General features: G+C 51.0%; 5 protein-coding genes across 5 annotated transcripts; 1 reads left to right on the top strand and 4 right to left on the bottom strand.

The window, feature by feature from the left end:
- Positions 1-3,583: 3,583 nt before the first annotated feature.
- On the bottom strand, positions 3,584-4,159 carry PMZ80_009159 (uncharacterized protein; the record flags this gene model as incomplete). The annotated part of the gene is made up of 1 exon (XM_064877554.1): positions 3,584-4,159. One exon carries the CDS (start codon positions 4,157-4,159, stop codon positions 3,584-3,586), a length of 576 nt encoding a protein of 191 aa, XP_064727056.1.
- Positions 4,160-5,706: 1,547 nt separating this feature from the next.
- On the bottom strand, positions 5,707-6,156 carry PMZ80_009160 (uncharacterized protein; the record flags this gene model as incomplete). The annotated part of the gene is made up of 2 exons (XM_064877555.1): positions 5,707-6,022; positions 6,152-6,156. The coding sequence occupies 2 exons, from the start codon at positions 6,154-6,156 to the stop codon at positions 5,707-5,709; spliced, it is 321 nt and encodes a 106-aa protein (XP_064727057.1).
- Positions 6,157-7,739: 1,583 nt separating this feature from the next.
- On the bottom strand, positions 7,740-8,847 carry PMZ80_009161 (uncharacterized protein; the record flags this gene model as incomplete). Its single annotated transcript, XM_064877556.1, has 2 exons — positions 7,740-8,311; positions 8,844-8,847. 2 exons carry the CDS (start codon positions 8,845-8,847, stop codon positions 7,740-7,742), a joined length of 576 nt encoding a protein of 191 aa, XP_064727058.1.
- A 1,553-nt stretch (positions 8,848-10,400) lies between these two features.
- Positions 10,401-11,029, bottom strand: PFY1 (profilin, required for normal timing of actin polymerization in response to thermal stress; the record flags this gene model as incomplete). The annotated part of the gene is made up of 4 exons (XM_064877557.1): positions 10,401-10,535; positions 10,651-10,879; positions 10,951-10,966; positions 11,017-11,029. The coding sequence occupies 4 exons, from the start codon at positions 11,027-11,029 to the stop codon at positions 10,401-10,403; spliced, it is 393 nt and encodes a 130-aa protein (XP_064727059.1).
- A 1,868-nt stretch (positions 11,030-12,897) lies between these two features.
- On the top strand, positions 12,898-15,348 carry PMZ80_009163 (uncharacterized protein; the record flags this gene model as incomplete). Its single annotated transcript, XM_064877558.1, has 1 exon — positions 12,898-15,348. One exon carries the CDS (start codon positions 12,898-12,900, stop codon positions 15,346-15,348), a length of 2,451 nt encoding a protein of 816 aa, XP_064727060.1.
- Between the last annotated feature and the right edge of the window lie 216 nt (positions 15,349-15,564).

Raw genomic sequence — 15,564 nt, forward strand, 5'->3', positions numbered from 1 at the left:
ACAGTACGTCTGAAATAGATCTGGTATTAGATGATCCACATCTCTCCTCATCGATGTCGCCAAACAATACGCAACCACGATAACTGGGAAGATCACAGGATCTTGTGCAGTATAATGGGAAACGGCGTCTGAAATAATTGGTTAGAAGCTACATAGAAATCGATTGTACAAACAGTGTACGAAGAAAACATTTCGGCCTTTTCACAATTGCTCTTCCGCCTCATACAGCTACTGCACTCCCACTCGCATTGTGTAGCGCCGAGGACCAGACAAGGCTTCATTTCGTACTTTGCTTACAACCAGGTATGTTCATGCTCCATAGCGCTCACCTCATATGTGCAACCGAAGGCTAGTACTCGCACTTTCCGCACTCATATTGTCTCCATGCCATTCACTCTACGCCATTCACTCCACGCCATTCAAGTCGCTCCTTCCTCACCTTTGCCAGCTCCTTCTGCATTACTGCGGCATTGAATCGCTCCTTCCTTCATAACGTCGCGGTGTTCGCTCCTCCTCAAAGCGGTCGCACCTTCTCCGCCCTCGGCCCCAGCTGCCGAGTCGCTCTTTCCTTGCCTCTTGATGATCGTTTGATCGAGTTGTTCCTTCCCAAACATGACGTCTCAAGTTTGCGCCTGCCTTGCTTGGCATCATGGATCGCGGCCTGAAACTGTCCGACCACACCTTCCTGGTTGCTGCGTTGCTCTTTCCTAAATCCTGATACATCTTCCGTCGTTCTTTCCTCGCATCAGAGCGCACCTGCCTCGACCCCGTTTGAGTCCTTGGTCGCACCTTCTTCGTTACCGCAGGTATGGTGGCTCCTTCCACGCACCTGGGTCATGCCTGCCTTATCAGGTTCTTGATTGCTCTTTTCTTGTCGTGAATCGTGCCTGCTGTGACATGGCAGCCGAAGATCGCGGTTTCGCTGCTTGATCTCGAGCCGGGTTGGGTGCAATCAATTGGCTCTGTGTTTCATTCCAGGGGCAAGAGCAACATGATAGGCAGTTTGGTTGATTACTGTCGTATGCACGACTCTTACATCGTTACGGTGTGCCTCCCTTCCACGAAAGGTATGCCTTCTTTTGAGTTGGTTGGCAAGAAGGTGCTATGAGTACCTAGGCTAGGAAGTGGCTGGACGGCTGGGCTAGGTGAAGAGCTCAAGGAGGGTGCGACGTGGTCAGTAGCAGAGGCAGGTACGATGATATGACAAGGGTGTCTGGGGAGTGGTAGTAATCACTATGCATGCGTCGATCTTGCTGTAGTACCTGAGTAAATAGTGTGTCATGTAGTTGCGTAAGAGCTGTCATCTTGCATGCGGTCGGTATTTGGGTCGTGGCAGTTGGACATCCACTTTGAAGGTAATGAGGTGAATGCGTTGCTTTAGTATTGAGGCAGTGGTATGGCTGATGGTATGGCTAAGCATTGCATGGGTTTGGTTTGGGCAACGGGCCAAGAGTGTGAGAGAGAGATTCCTCCATGGCAGAAGTATCAGAAGTAACTGCCGCGGATGCAAGTGGCTTGGCTGTGTAGTTGGACGAAGCATGCTGCGTGGAGCGAGAAATATACTTCGTTAGTGACATGTCCGTCATATGGCCTTCGCGATCGTGAACTGCCGGTGACAAGATTGCAGGAACCACTCAGCCCTACACAGACTCCAAGTATGCCGGTCGCCCAAATCCGCCTCTGAAGACAGGTGCAAATGTTCCAGAAGGACCGGCCCCATCGTCTTGCGAGTCATCTCGGTCTCTGTAGGATGGCAAATCAGTACTGCGACGAGTTCGCTGGGGTGTCATTGAGACTTACCTGTTGAGAGGACACCTACATTCACCAGATTCGTCATATTCCGCGCCACAACGAAGGCATGGGCCGTAATTCGGAGCTGGACAGTTGCAAAAGTTCCACTGATCATCCTCCGCTCCGCACACGAAACAGAACTCCGTCTTGCACTGGGGACAGTCCATATGAGAACAACCCTCCGATTTTTGAACAGCGGTACGACATTTGGGACAGACTTGGTAGTGCCTGTAAGAGTCCGCTTCCGCTTCCGCTTCTGCTTGAGAGCCAGATACATCATTAAACACCGTTGCTGCCCTATTTGTCTCACGATCTTTCCCTTTGTATCCACGAGTCTCATGTGCTTCATCCATTACGGCCAGGTGGTCATTCTCGCGACAAATGATATCGTCGCCGTCGTGATCTACCATGTTTGCTCGACATGCTGAGCACGTCCAGGTGTGGCAAACGCGACAGTCAACCATGACTCTTCGTTCAAGATGTTGCATATCCATAAGGAATGTGTTGCCATGATCCGTGCATCTGATATTAGCGCAGTAAAGAGGCATTTTAGCATTCCTCTCCGGAAGCAATCGATCAATCTTTGCCCTCGTGGCTTTCGAAAGCAATTCTAGCACATTTTCGACGTTGATGGCTCGCCTGCACGTACGGTTCCAGCAAATGGGTGGCCAGCTGGCGTCCTGGCTGAGCTGCACACCCCTATCGAACATCGTGTCCACACAATCAGAACAATAACGGTAGGTGCAATGCCGACATTTAAAGGCAGTATGGCCTGCAAAGGGGACAGGCTGCTTGCTGCAACCAGGGTGGAAGCAACGCTCGATCGTGCTGGAATTGTTCTTTTGGTTGTTGCTGGCTTGTTGAGGCCAAGTGCTGCTGGCTCCTTGATGTTGAGGGATGCTGCCTCGTTGATATTGGGTGGTCCTGATTTGCTGAGGTTGAGCATGGCGGAATGGGGGGCGCTCCCGGCAGGGTGGGAACTGGGTCAGATCATTGACATCCATGTCAACCGATGGCGAATCCTGATCGATGTTCATGTTACTCCGTAAGAGAAATATGATCAGTGTGACAAGACTGGGGATAAGTAACAGGCACCTAGAACATATGTGCTGCTTGTATGTCCTGGAACCACCTAGATCATACAGGCATGTGCACAAGAACATGTCAGGCTTTCGCCAACGACATTCTTTGTGTAGAAGACAAGCGGCTTGCTCCAGTCTAGCAAACATCACCTCTCAAGCTCGCGTGCCAGTAAATCGTTCTGGCATAATAGCACCGAATATGTGAAGCTTCCTGAATATTGTCGGAGCGCTGTTCAGGACAATGCCATCAATGTGGTGACTTTCCGGGCACAGGTCGGAAGCAACTTCATCGCGGGCTGTAGTGCACCGGAAAGTCGAAGATTGAGTCGACCCATCGATGTTCCATGTACGCTGGACATTGAGCAGCTTGAGTTGAATAGAGGATCGTCACCAAAGTGAGACGTGATGGCTATTCAACAAGAGAAAGATCATCATGTGACGACTACTAAGTGCCAGCACAACAACACAAAAACATGTGATCCATGGCAGTGCGAACGAAGCTTTTATCGCGATAACATTGATATGTACCAAGCCTATGCCACAGTCAGCAATGTTCAGGTTCATCATGATCATGCAATCATGGTTGCTGCAGAAAGCCTCGTAAGCATGTCTTGATGCAGATGTGAGTATATCTACCCTGACCTCGCACTGAACGCCGTGGCCACCTTATTTCCCGCATAATAACCACGCCATCGTTATGCATGCAAGGTTCACAAGCTCAAACGATCCAAACTCCTGACACGCTTCCCAGAATTCGCTGTGACCAAGCCTAATTGATAGAATCTCTCTTCGCCAGCAGCTGTGCGGCCGCCGACATACCACTTCTCCGAGCCCATTGCATCCATGAAGCCTCCTGAAGAATTTGAGCTGCCGCTATCTCTTCTTTGTCTGCCTCTTGACATCTGAGTGGGCGTGGTATGGCCAGGAGATTTTGCCAAATTGTGTGATGGCGAGGGCGATGGTGGCCGTCTGTAGAACGTTGTGCCGGGCGAAGAGGATATAGCTGTCGTAGCAAAGGTAGATGTGGTGCTCGCCTTTATTGGCTGTGTTTGGGTTGTCTGGCTCGTCTGTGAAGATGCATTTGTATTAGGCTTTGGGGAGGTATTTCTAGGTACAGCCGCGGCCGACGATGCCGATGTAGTTGAAAACTGCGCCGAGGCTGTTATGGCGGAAGGTGAGATTGCACCTGTTGTGGTACTCGACTTCGCCTGAAATGGGCCAGGCGTGCTCCTTACTCTGAAGGCCGAGAAGAAGTTGGCGAAGAAAGGCGGTCTCTGGGTCGGCATGTTGACGACGATATGTGGCAGAGGGACTGCCTCGGATGGTACTGCTGTTCCACAGATTGTTTGTGTCACCAGTCGCAGTCTTCACAGTTTTTATGTATGTACTCGCTCTCTCGTCTATGGCAGCGTGGATCCGTCTCCTCAGTGTCGAGTACTTAATTGTTTTCCGAGGTCGTCCGCTTATAACATGGCTAAGCGGCTTGTTTCAGCGTATTCATACGTGGATGTACCTGGCTGATGTGTCGTGCTTGCACAAATCGCTGTGTTTCACTTCCTCGGTTCGTGATGTCCTGAGAGTCAGTGGTCGTGATAGGGTGCGAAATCAGGTCATGTTCAGTATGAAAATGGTGGATATGTACACAAAGGTCGTGCAGAGAGGTAGACGCAGAGGGTGTTAAACAAGGACGCAGTCGCTAACGGTGAGACCATGAAGTTGTGTTTGACGAGTCGGTTGCTCTTGGTTCGGGTTCAGTGTGGAAGCAGTGCGGGCAGAAACGATGTGAGGTCGTTTGTGACGACCGTATTGGCATAATCTGGGGGCATGTGGGAGAAGTCGGGAAGTCACAACCGCACCTTTTCCATTGGCGAGAAGTGAGCCTTTCGTCATCCGAGGACGGAAGGCAGTTGCGGTGGAGGTACGGGGTATGCTTAAACGTGGCCGCTGTCCAATCATATCATGGTTATTCATTCGCGAAGCGCGCTAGCATGTGCACACACCAGGATCGGAAAGTGATATGCTAGGGTACGAGTGGTCGCGGATCATCGTCGCAAGCCTCATTCTCGTTGCATAAATGTCTGGTCTGGGCTGATGTATGCCCTTTCCGATCGCCTACATGTCCTCGCTAGAAACGAGTTCACTATGGTCTGAAGCAGTTGACGGTCACAGCCCCAGTAGGCTCAAGCCTCGGCCTTCACCACAATGACTTCCTCACATCGCAGTAGCACAAGCTAGATTCTCTGACCATAGCTTAGGGAGCCCATTCCGATACTTGGCCTATATCTCTGTCAGCAAGCACCCTTCAGCGCAAGCCGGTAAGCATATTCCAGATAGGTGGCCAGGTAGAAATTGCAGTTTAACTGCAATCTGGAAGCCAGACTTGCAAGGTGGAAGGGCTCATTGGTCCAGACGCTTTACCAGGAACGCCTAGCACACCTTCGACCTACTGCTGGGGTCAGGCAGCATTTTTGACATGCTTTTAGCAGCAACGCCTGACCGAGCGCAGAACGAAAAGAGGGATCGCCAGAACCCAACCGTCTGGCTCAAGCACCCATGGTTTTCCTGAGGAAGTCGCTAGGGATGACCCCATACAGTGGCTCTGCGAGACCTCAACCGCTGGGTGATTTTGCAGATTGCCGCTTCAGTAAGCAGTCTTGTTCTTTCGACGAACTGCGCAGCTTCAGGTGAACAAACGGTCATAATGGCAGGAATTTCGATATAGCCATGCTTGTTGACGAGGCATTGCGCAGACGCGTGTCAGAGCTTTGCAATAGACAATGTTCGCAGTACACTTCGCAATTTTTGCAGTCCGGGCATCATATCCAGGCGATGCTTATGGTTGCGGTTCACCAAGCACTCTTGCCGTCGCGTCGCTGTCGTCCTGCCCAGCCTTTTGTTTTGCGACTTTCTTGCCATCCTCCGAGTGCATATCATGGCCAAAACGCATAAAGTATAGCACCTCATCGAGTGACTGTCTAGCTTCTTGCTTCTGATCTACAGACTTAGAGGAAGTCAGCACGTCCACAATATCAGACCACTTATCAAGCATCTCCATCTTCTTGTACATTTCCCCCGTGTCGCAGCGCCGTTTGACGTTGAACTGCTGGTTGACCTTGTCCCTATCCATTGTTCGACCAGACCAGAGGAAGCTGATGTAAGCTATAACCGCGCCAAGGACAGATACATAGAAAATGAAGTTGTTCCGAAAGTTTGAGGCGGCCTCAATGACTGGCTGTATCTAGCCATAGAACAGATAGAGCCCGAAGCCCAGGAAGCACGCCATGATGGACAGATTGAGCGACGATTGTGGTGTATCGGACAACTTTATCGTAGCCGCAGAGCTCTCTAGGAGTAGATCACGATATGCATCAGGGTAGTCCAACCAGTCAGACATGCCTTTGCTTAGCCATAGACGGATTTCCCGATGGTTGCTCAGGCCTGCGACAGAATCCTGGAGGGACACGGCTGCGCAGACCGAGAGTATACCAAGAACCATGCTGGCTGTGAGCAAAGCAACAGCGGACCAGTGTGCATCAATCATACCTTCGAGACCTAGAGCGGATTGACCGACTCTGACAAGGATGGCGGCAGCCACAGAGATAGCAGAATACCTTGAGATGTAGTAGTCCTTCCAAGCACATGCCTGTTCTTTTGTTCATAGGTTAATGTTAAAATGGTATCGTTGGACATCTTCAGTATTGAGGATACCAAGCCAATGGTACAGCTCGCCCAGGACGCTTCCGAACCGTCTCCTCCAATACTCTCTGCCTTCCGTGAACTTTCGTTTCAGAGCATCGATGAAGTCGATGATACTTTTGATTGTTTCGAGCAGTGTAATGAAGTCCACTCCCGACCATGGTTAGCCACTCTCGATATGAAGACTTTGCTGCTGTTCTAGCTGTGCTTTACGCCATCTGGCTGTTAGAGAACGCAGGCCAACGGAAGGAGAGAGAAGGTGCGAGAGACGCAGAAGCTAGAAGTGCTGCACATATCGATAGTCTTGTAGCCTATCATAGTATGGAACGTGTTGTGGGCAAATGCTTTGTAGATCTGTTAGCAGTACGAAGCAAGTCGCTTTGACGATCGCTAGAGATCATCTTCACTCGGAGCTCTGTGATGGCACCAAGGCCAACCATCAGGCCATTGGATGAAGACGAAGCGGAAGCTCTGGCCGCGAAAAGCTCACGAGGCCTTGGAAGGTTGTAATGAGATGATTAAGAGTCAGGCACGATACGCGAAGGTGTGAGATCTCGAGAAACGATGACAGGCATCAGGTGCTTGGCGTGCAGTGCCTGAAAGCATTATCGGACGCAGCTTCTACTGCAGTCTTTCCTTCTCGACGACCTTGTGCATTATGGGCTGCAATTACTGCTGAACTTGAATGCAGTGCGCCTCTCGTTTGATGCTCTCGATAGTTTCAAGCGTCGACAGAGGCACCTCGACCATTCCAATAGGTTCGATCCATTGATAATACTTACGGCCGTCATAGCTTGCCATTGATCGCAAGTACCGAACGCAAGTCAATCGTCTCCTGCTCCTCTCTGCGAAGCCATGCGCAGCACAAGAAAGAATTTGACGGCTTTGTAGGGCCGTGACAGGGCATGAAGAGTAAGGGGATTCGGAGATATGGGTGAAACATGCAATGCTGTTCATTGAGACAACTTGATCGGTGCACTAGGATTACAGAAAGACAAATGGGATATCGCATCGCTCGTAATAGACATCATCGTGTACACCGTATAACACCACGCTCGAACCCTCAACTTCAGGCCGCTTCATGCATCAGTCGCGCACCATGGTAAGGTCGTCTAGGATTACCCGTGTCCTGCAGATGGTTAGTAATGAACGCGAGTCATATTCAGCAGGTTACATACGACCGAGATGGTGGGATCTGTTGCCCAATGCCTTCGCCTGACCCTGCTTCAGCTTCGCAGCTTTAGCCTCCGCTTCAGCTTCCAATTCAAGTCTCTTGACGTGCTCCCTTGCTTCCCTCACGGCAACCCTGGACTGCTGCAATGCCAAATCGGCCTCTCGCTCAGATCGTTCTGCAGCCATGACACGCTCTCGTGCCGCGGCGATGCTAGGATCTTCGTGGTTGCGTCTTGAAAGAAGTCCGCCGGATGAGCGAGTGCCGCTTCGATGTGGTGCTTCAACGTCTGAAGAGCTGACGGAGCTAGAGCGGCGCTTGGAAAAGAAGCCACCGCCGCTGCGTCGTGGAGAAGTGGTCGATTGCGTTGACATGCGATTGTTGTTGTGATGTGTTTGTACAGGAGCGTGCTGAGCAGGTACTGGCTCCTCCTTCTTGCCGAAAAGACCCATCTTGAAATTGGAGAAGTAGGTTGTGTTTGAGAGAGATGGTATAGGTGCAACAGAATCTAGGTTGTGGAGTCGGGTAGGAAACTGCTTCTTGCTTGATGCTTGTAACTGAGGATACAGATCTGGAGCACGTTATTCACTTCATATACTGTTGCTCAGACTGTACACAGACCACCCCAGAATCAAGTTTCGCTGGAAATCGGTGACGTAGTTGTGTAGGATCGCCATTCCAAGGCCGTCGGCGCCACAAGCGACAACGACGATGTCATATGATTGCCTGACCTTGCTTTACGGCCAGAACGATTGGTGGACAGAAGACGATAGAGAAGCGTGCTTGTAAGCAGAGCCTCGCTTCGACGGTGTACCGAAGTGTTGCAATTTCTCCCTTGCGACGCGAGGATCAAGTAATCCTCGTGATCGTGGCTGGTAATACCGTAGCTCTCTAGCTTGGTGTTGTGGCTCGCAGAAAGTCAAAGGAAGGAGCTGCGGCTCTTCCCTTGTGGGGTGCAGCAGTGCATGATGCGCCTTCGACGCCTCCAATGAATCGTGTAGTTGTTCGACTGCACGAGGTTTGGGCTCTTGATCTAGGCATATTCAAGGGAAGTCTTTGTTCGAACAGCTGTCATCCATATGTTCCAATATCCTCCAGTAGACCCATCATACAGTATCTCGAAGAAAAAGGCGCTGACTGAAAGCGAATGGGGAGAATAAAAAGCGGGAGATCCAGTTGGGTGTGGAAAGGTAATCCGTCAAGCACTGCGCCAGTGTTGACTGTTGAGCTCAGAATCAGAGCTTCATGCAGTTTGCAGGACATATAAATGCCTAGGAAGTAATCATGAAATGTGCCTAGGTATGTTTATTACAATATGTGCTTGTATGTGAGCATTACAACAAGGAGATGACGGATTAGTATCTGCCATATCTATCAGACCCGGTCCGCATGACAGAAGGAAAGCCCCTTCGTCTGTCTCTTTCGACTTGTCGCTCCCTTCTTGCAGCATTCTCACACTCTCGTGAGCAATATTCACCACCAGCTACCCGTTCTCTACGATACCTGGCGCGGCAAGATGAGGTCCCAGCTGCCTGACAGTGCACAATTGAATCTCTGTACGAGCCGTAAGGCTCACGGCAACGTTTGCAAGTAATAATGTGGATAATTATTCTGCACATCTTCGCAACGGTGTGAATTAGAAGCAGCAAGCTGGGAAAGGCAGGACTGACACCACGCCTATATCTATATGCAGTCGGCGTGCGGCGTACTGCGGTATCCACCAGTGTCGCAACAAAGGTCGAGTGAGAATGCATTGTTCGTGGTCGGAACACTACCTGCCTGATCTTTGTTCGAGCCAATGGATCTCGCAAACAAGCCCGTTGTGCACGTTTTCTTTTCTCTGCTCGTAGCGTCGTTTGTTATTGTCTGCTAATTCGTGTGGTATGAGCGCATATACGTGATTGGTTGTTATTCGCACGGTCAAGCTGGCAGCTCAGGCTCCCTGGGACTTACCTTCTGGGCACGGGAGAGCAAGGCGGGCTCCGAATCTTCAGGTCGTGTAGCGCCGGAGACGCCTCGAGGCGGCGTCTGTTGTTTGACCTCATCACGTAAGCCTGACGAGTGGGCGATGTCGGGGTTAGCTTCGGTGTTGTTGGAGACTATTGGGATGTGAGCGACGAAGGTAGTCCGATGAATGTGCTAACAACCTGACAACGTCCGAGGCGGAGTTCAATAGCGACGTGTGGGTAACAGCGGGTGATGGAGAGGTGCCAAACATGGACGAAAGCATCAATAACAACAATCTGCTGGGCGGACCTTAGATATTCTGCGGACCGATGGGCAGGAACAGCGACACTCACCTCAGCCGTGCTGAGAAACCCGGCTTCCCCACAATCACCGTTTCGTCGTCAGTCGGCCACGATGCTGTAAAAGTGAATTTCTTACGCAGTTAGCTCTGGTTATAGCCTCAATATGATCATCGAAAGCAAATTCGACGCGCGCTCCTCCTGGTGCAGCTGGAATTTCATTGGTCAACGTTATCGAGAACGATCCAGAGTCAGGAAATCTTGCTGTTCAGAGGCACACTCTTGTCTTCATTTCTCGTTCACATTATCCGTGGTTGCTCATTCTAGTCGGTTCAATCGTTGCTCATCGTGACGAGAATTGTATGCTATGCTGAATGCTTTTGAAGTATGCGCCACTGATTCCCAAAGATCAACTCAGTACCCCACGCCAATGAGATAATCGGCGAGCTTCTCGACGGTAGTTGCAGCCTGTCCTGGCTGTACGTTTTCCGGGTAATGTCCAATGAGAAGAGCTTGCTTTGTTTTGACGATCACAAGTCCTTCTTTGCCCTGTGGTCGGTGTATCAGTAGAGTTCCTCTAGTATGCTTGTCAGGGTGTTTCGTAGGGCATCTCAGAGTGCGTCGTAGATGTAACCTCAAGCTCTTCTTGCATTCTACCACATACCTTCTTGCCATATAGACTTCTGTCATCCGATCTCAATGTGAAATATTTGTCTCCTGCAACCTTGAAGCCTTGCCCCTGAATAGCTTTCGGCTCGGAGGAATCGCTAAAGGATGAAACAATGGGTTTCAGTTCTTGAGGAGAGACCTGGAATCCCGCTGAAGTAGCCCAGACACTCGTGCCTTCGGCGTTGAATATGGCGGCTTTGTCAACAGTTCCTGTGCCCACCAGACTGCATCATAGTTAGTTACATCGTGTCTCCTAACGGTATGCGTTTGCGACCGGAAGGGCGAGTATTCGTACCTGCTGTCGACGTATGCTAGATCCCAGTCAGTACCAAATTCCTGTCGGCGTTGTGAAACTGTCTACCTTGCCAAGACATGCTGTCTTATGTTGTGTATCGTGTGACCTTGAGAGATAATTACTTTTTGCGCGGTTGGGTGCGCTCTCGAATGAAGGTACGCCTGAGACAGAGGATTGAGATATTGGCAGGAACTTTGGTCGGGATATGTAATGGGCGTTTGCTGGGCCCACTCAGAACAAAGACGCAAACGATCTGATAGGTGTCAAGGACGTAGGAGTCGGTGGATGTATTGGATTGAGGTGGTGGGGGTTAAAGACTCATGAATTTTGGTCCATCATCGCCGTGCAGGTTGGACCGTCAGCCCGCCGCGGCGGCCCTCAGAGCCGTACAGCCCCACCACTTTTCTTATGGGTGCGTCAGTGGTCCGAACTGCTCGCCACCTTCCGCTGGACTTGGACGAGGCTGAAGTCAGCCTCGTCGAGGTCCTTCATGGGTCAGCTTGCTGAAGTTTATATCTCTTTATCTTGTGCAGAATGGATGAGACGCTCTCGGCACCCAGCATACAGCTCTCAAGATTACACCATTCCCTGCAAATCACCGGCCTGAGAGGGTTTAACAATAGTCGCATTGGTACCTCGACATCGATCTTTGCGGGCACCGACTCAGCTGGCTGGTCTCGCTCTGGATGTTGCCTCAACAGGTTGCCGAATCATCGGGTTCAGTGCCTGCAGACTCGATCTGCGATCCAACGGTACAACGCTTTCGTTGTCAATAACTACCGCGATGATAAAGTCCCGGAGACCTGCAGCTCTAATCGAATATCCATCCATGCAGATGGTCTCACAATTGTTCACCTGTGTCTTACAAGACATATGACCGAGCCACTTCCATGAATGTGTTTCGGCTAGAAGAACGCTGCACGACTTCGAGATGCTTGCGTATGAGGCTTGTGGACTCGAATGTCTCGATTTCTACCTTGCTACAACGATGCAGTCTCATTTGCGGTCACTGAGGCCGGAAGAGTTTCAAGGAGTGCTGTGAGCATGGATGTGAAATTACCATATTGACCGAAGCGCAGCAGTACAAGCAGTCTCACCATCGGTGTACAGTGTTCTATGACCTTATACGGTACACGACTGATCGAACATCGCTACATGCTACGGCGCTGCATTACCAGCTCGCAGTACTAGCTATAGAGCTTGATGTCAGAGTGCATAGTGCAGTAGTCGGTCGTGCGTCCAAATCTCGACACTTCTTCGCGAATTCTAAGCTTCTCTATAGCGCCGGCAACCTCCCAGCAAGTGCTCAGAAGAGTAGCACTAAACATGTATTCGGGTAAGTGCATCTGACCCTGAAACATCGCCAAGCAATAGCCTCTTGGTGGGTCGTCCCTGCACTTCACTTCGTCTTGTGTCGTCTCTTGACTTCACTTTCAGACCCTCGTGCGATGATCACGTCGCACGATGATTCCTATGGTTTTCGGAACCGCCTTACAGATCCTACCATATGTACGCACTCGTGCTCGGGTCTCAATTCTAACACTTGACTGGTGCTTTCGAGAAATGACAACACTTCCGAAGCACAACATCTTCGAGGTTATGTTCGTCTCGCCTGCTCGGTTCGCAGTCCCCGTCTTCAGATTAGTATCCTCGCTTCGCACCCATGCAGCCTCTCTTCCGCATCCCAGTACCTTGTCACTGTTTCTTAACATGCTTTACCACCGCCGTTACTTCAAGAAATAATCCCTTCATCTTGGCTGGAAGTCCGCTATTGCTCCGTTCGTCTCATATTTGCAAGCACGAGACCTATCTCGTACCTTGCTAACACGTTTCACTACCCTTTCGCCTCGGTCGACGAACCTCTTTCAGGCCTTCTTAGAGATAGAGTTTTCCTTCTCCTGATTCAGTCGTTTACATGATCTGCTACCATCTCACCGAACAGCAGAGATGCCGCGACGTTGGCTATCTGTGCGAGGGCGCAAAGAGGAAGAGAAGGCGAACCAGGGAATAGGCGAAGCCCATCTTCAGCAAGATTTTGACTTCGCTTTCGCCGCTGACGACCAACTCCAGGGTGGCTGTCAGGGTCCCGCCCCTCCGGAAGAACTAAGGCCTAACACTTCTGGCGGAAAACCCTTCAGAGCCAAGCAAAAGCCTGATCTCACTCTACTCATCGAACGTCCAAAAAGTTCTGATTCACTCATCCACAACACGCCGCTCTCTGCTGCTCGACTTGACGGTTCCCAGATAGGAGTGGCATTCGGAAGCCCTCGACATCCGCCTCAGCTCCTGGAGAGCATTGTCTCAACCATGAGTCCGGACCAACAGCACCATGCCTGCTTCTTTGACGGACCTTCCCCTGCCCAGCCAGTCAAGGGGAAGAAGTGGAAGCTTGGAGATTTCTTCAGGCCAAGGGCAAATTCGAACAAAGGGTCCAATTTCTATCAAGTTCAACAGTTAGATGCTGTCGGAACGAAGAAATTGGGGTTGCCTATCACACGAACCCCGTGGCGCAATCCCAGATCGCCACTGATTGTGCAAGACGGCTTCGACGAGCAGACACCGCCAAATGCAACAGGAGATGTCTCGAAAGCTGTCTTGCCATCGATCCCGGGTACAGGAAGCGGCACCCAGCAGCAAGACAGCCCTACACTCCCTCCACTCAAAGTTAGTGTCCCTGGCACGCCGCTTGAGCGTTACAGTGTCATGTTCAAAGATGTTAACGGAATCAAGCAGTCCGGGCTGTTGGTTCGAAGGAGCAAAGACCTTGACCAGCTAGTGATAGCAACGCATGTTACTCAGGAAGGTAGTGAGCTTGTGGTGCCAAAGCTTACCCGAAGAGCAACATCACCTACTACTTCGAAACACCAGGAGACAAGCCGCATTTGCAACAATGGTCAAGCATCCTCGAAATACTCTTTATTCCCTGCAACTCCAACATCCATCAAGTTCTTAACCCAGACCGACTCGCCTGGTTTGACACGTACTCGATCCGCTACTGGACCGCCACAGCTTTCTCCGACACCCGCACTTCCCTCAATGGGCTCTGAAGGACATGGTGCTGGTTCGGATCAGCGACTAATGTCGTCTGAAGTAACGGCGGACTCAAAGACATTGACTAATTTGACAGTTGCTCAGAATCCTCATATCTCAGCCCAGGACGAGATATTCTTCGACATCAAGAGTTTCAGGGATTCGCATGGTCAGGTCGGACAACAATTTGAGATGACTCGTCCACCATCGACTGCTGTTCAGCTGGCTCGATCGAAGTCAAGTGCAAGAAGACTACTACAAGAGAAGCTCGATGCTAAAGCCCAAGCCCAGGAGCAAGAAGCAAACGAGGAGCGTGCAGAAAGAACGACATCGGTACAGATAGACGAAACTATCGCCATTGTTGAGAGCTTGACTTCACCTTCAGGATCGGGGCTTGCCCTTCAACACCTTCCACAGACTACATATAGCCCTGAATCAAAGCTCGACTCCAGTCAAGGAGGTGGAGAGAAAATCGATGCCATGGATGCAGAAAGTACGAACACAAAAACAGCAAGGCGGAAGAGCGAATTGAGGACTCGACTCGAAGGGTTGAATATAGACGTTCCATCTCCTGTGCTTGAGCTAGCGGAAGAGACTACACCGAAGCAACTGCATACAACGGGGTCCGAAGCTACACCAGAGAAGCAACCAACACACGTAGCGCAAGTCGCAGCCTCACCAGTATCGGCCATCTCGTCGCCAGGAACCAGGACAAGAACACCCTCGCCACCCCCTGCGTTACCCATCAAGGACTCGAAGTATATCCCGCTGTCCAAATATGCGCCCAAACGCACGACAGAAGACTTAGTCCGCCAAACTGGTCTCCGCCCTGTTCGCCCCACCCGCTCAAACACAGACAACATGACAACATGGAACGCGCGAACAACGAGTCTTGCTCGGCCACCTCGCCCCGAGCGATCATCGACTATGCCGCCAACAAACCCCATACCACAATCAAGGTACAGCAAACTGCCTCCACCAGTCGTAGCGGGACCAGGCACGAACTCGAAAGGCCCAAGCATGGTCGCGTACGCCAAACCAGCAGCGGAGGTCTTCGTCGCACGCACGGTCTCACTATCACGAAGGCCAAGCGCAAGAGTGATCGCGCCGAAATTTCCAACAAGAACTGCTTCGAAACGGGAACCAGTCCAAGAAGAGGAGGTGAAAGAGAAGAAAGTAGCACTTGGTATACCGGTTGTACAAGAGGTACATAAGGGGCATAAACCTGGTCTTAGTCAGTCAGGTGTGCTCGAGACTGCTACGATAGCTCCTTCGAGTCCTCCGCCTCCTATGCCGAGTCCGCCGATGCCCCCGCGAGCACTGCAGGAGCCGCCATCACCGACCATTAGTGAGCTCTCGACGCACTAAATGTGCATTAGGGCCGATTGTATTTGCCATTCGCATAGCGACGGATCTTTGGGTCAGGATTTGCATATTTTCCCTTTGTTATAGACCGTGATGGAGCATTTGAGCGACGGCGCAGCATGGAAAGACAATGTAGGACACGAGCTACAGTACAGGCCTAACAGGGTGAGATTTCTTGCATAAGAAGCATTGTTGGGTTGTTTCGAGGAGCAGGACTAC

The sequence above is a fragment of the Knufia obscura genome, assembly GCF_036327395.1.
Source record: "Knufia obscura strain CCFEE 5817 isolate CBS 148926 chromosome Unknown scaffold_12, whole genome shotgun sequence".
NCBI lineage: Eukaryota > Fungi > Ascomycota > Eurotiomycetes > Chaetothyriales > Trichomeriaceae > Knufia > Knufia obscura.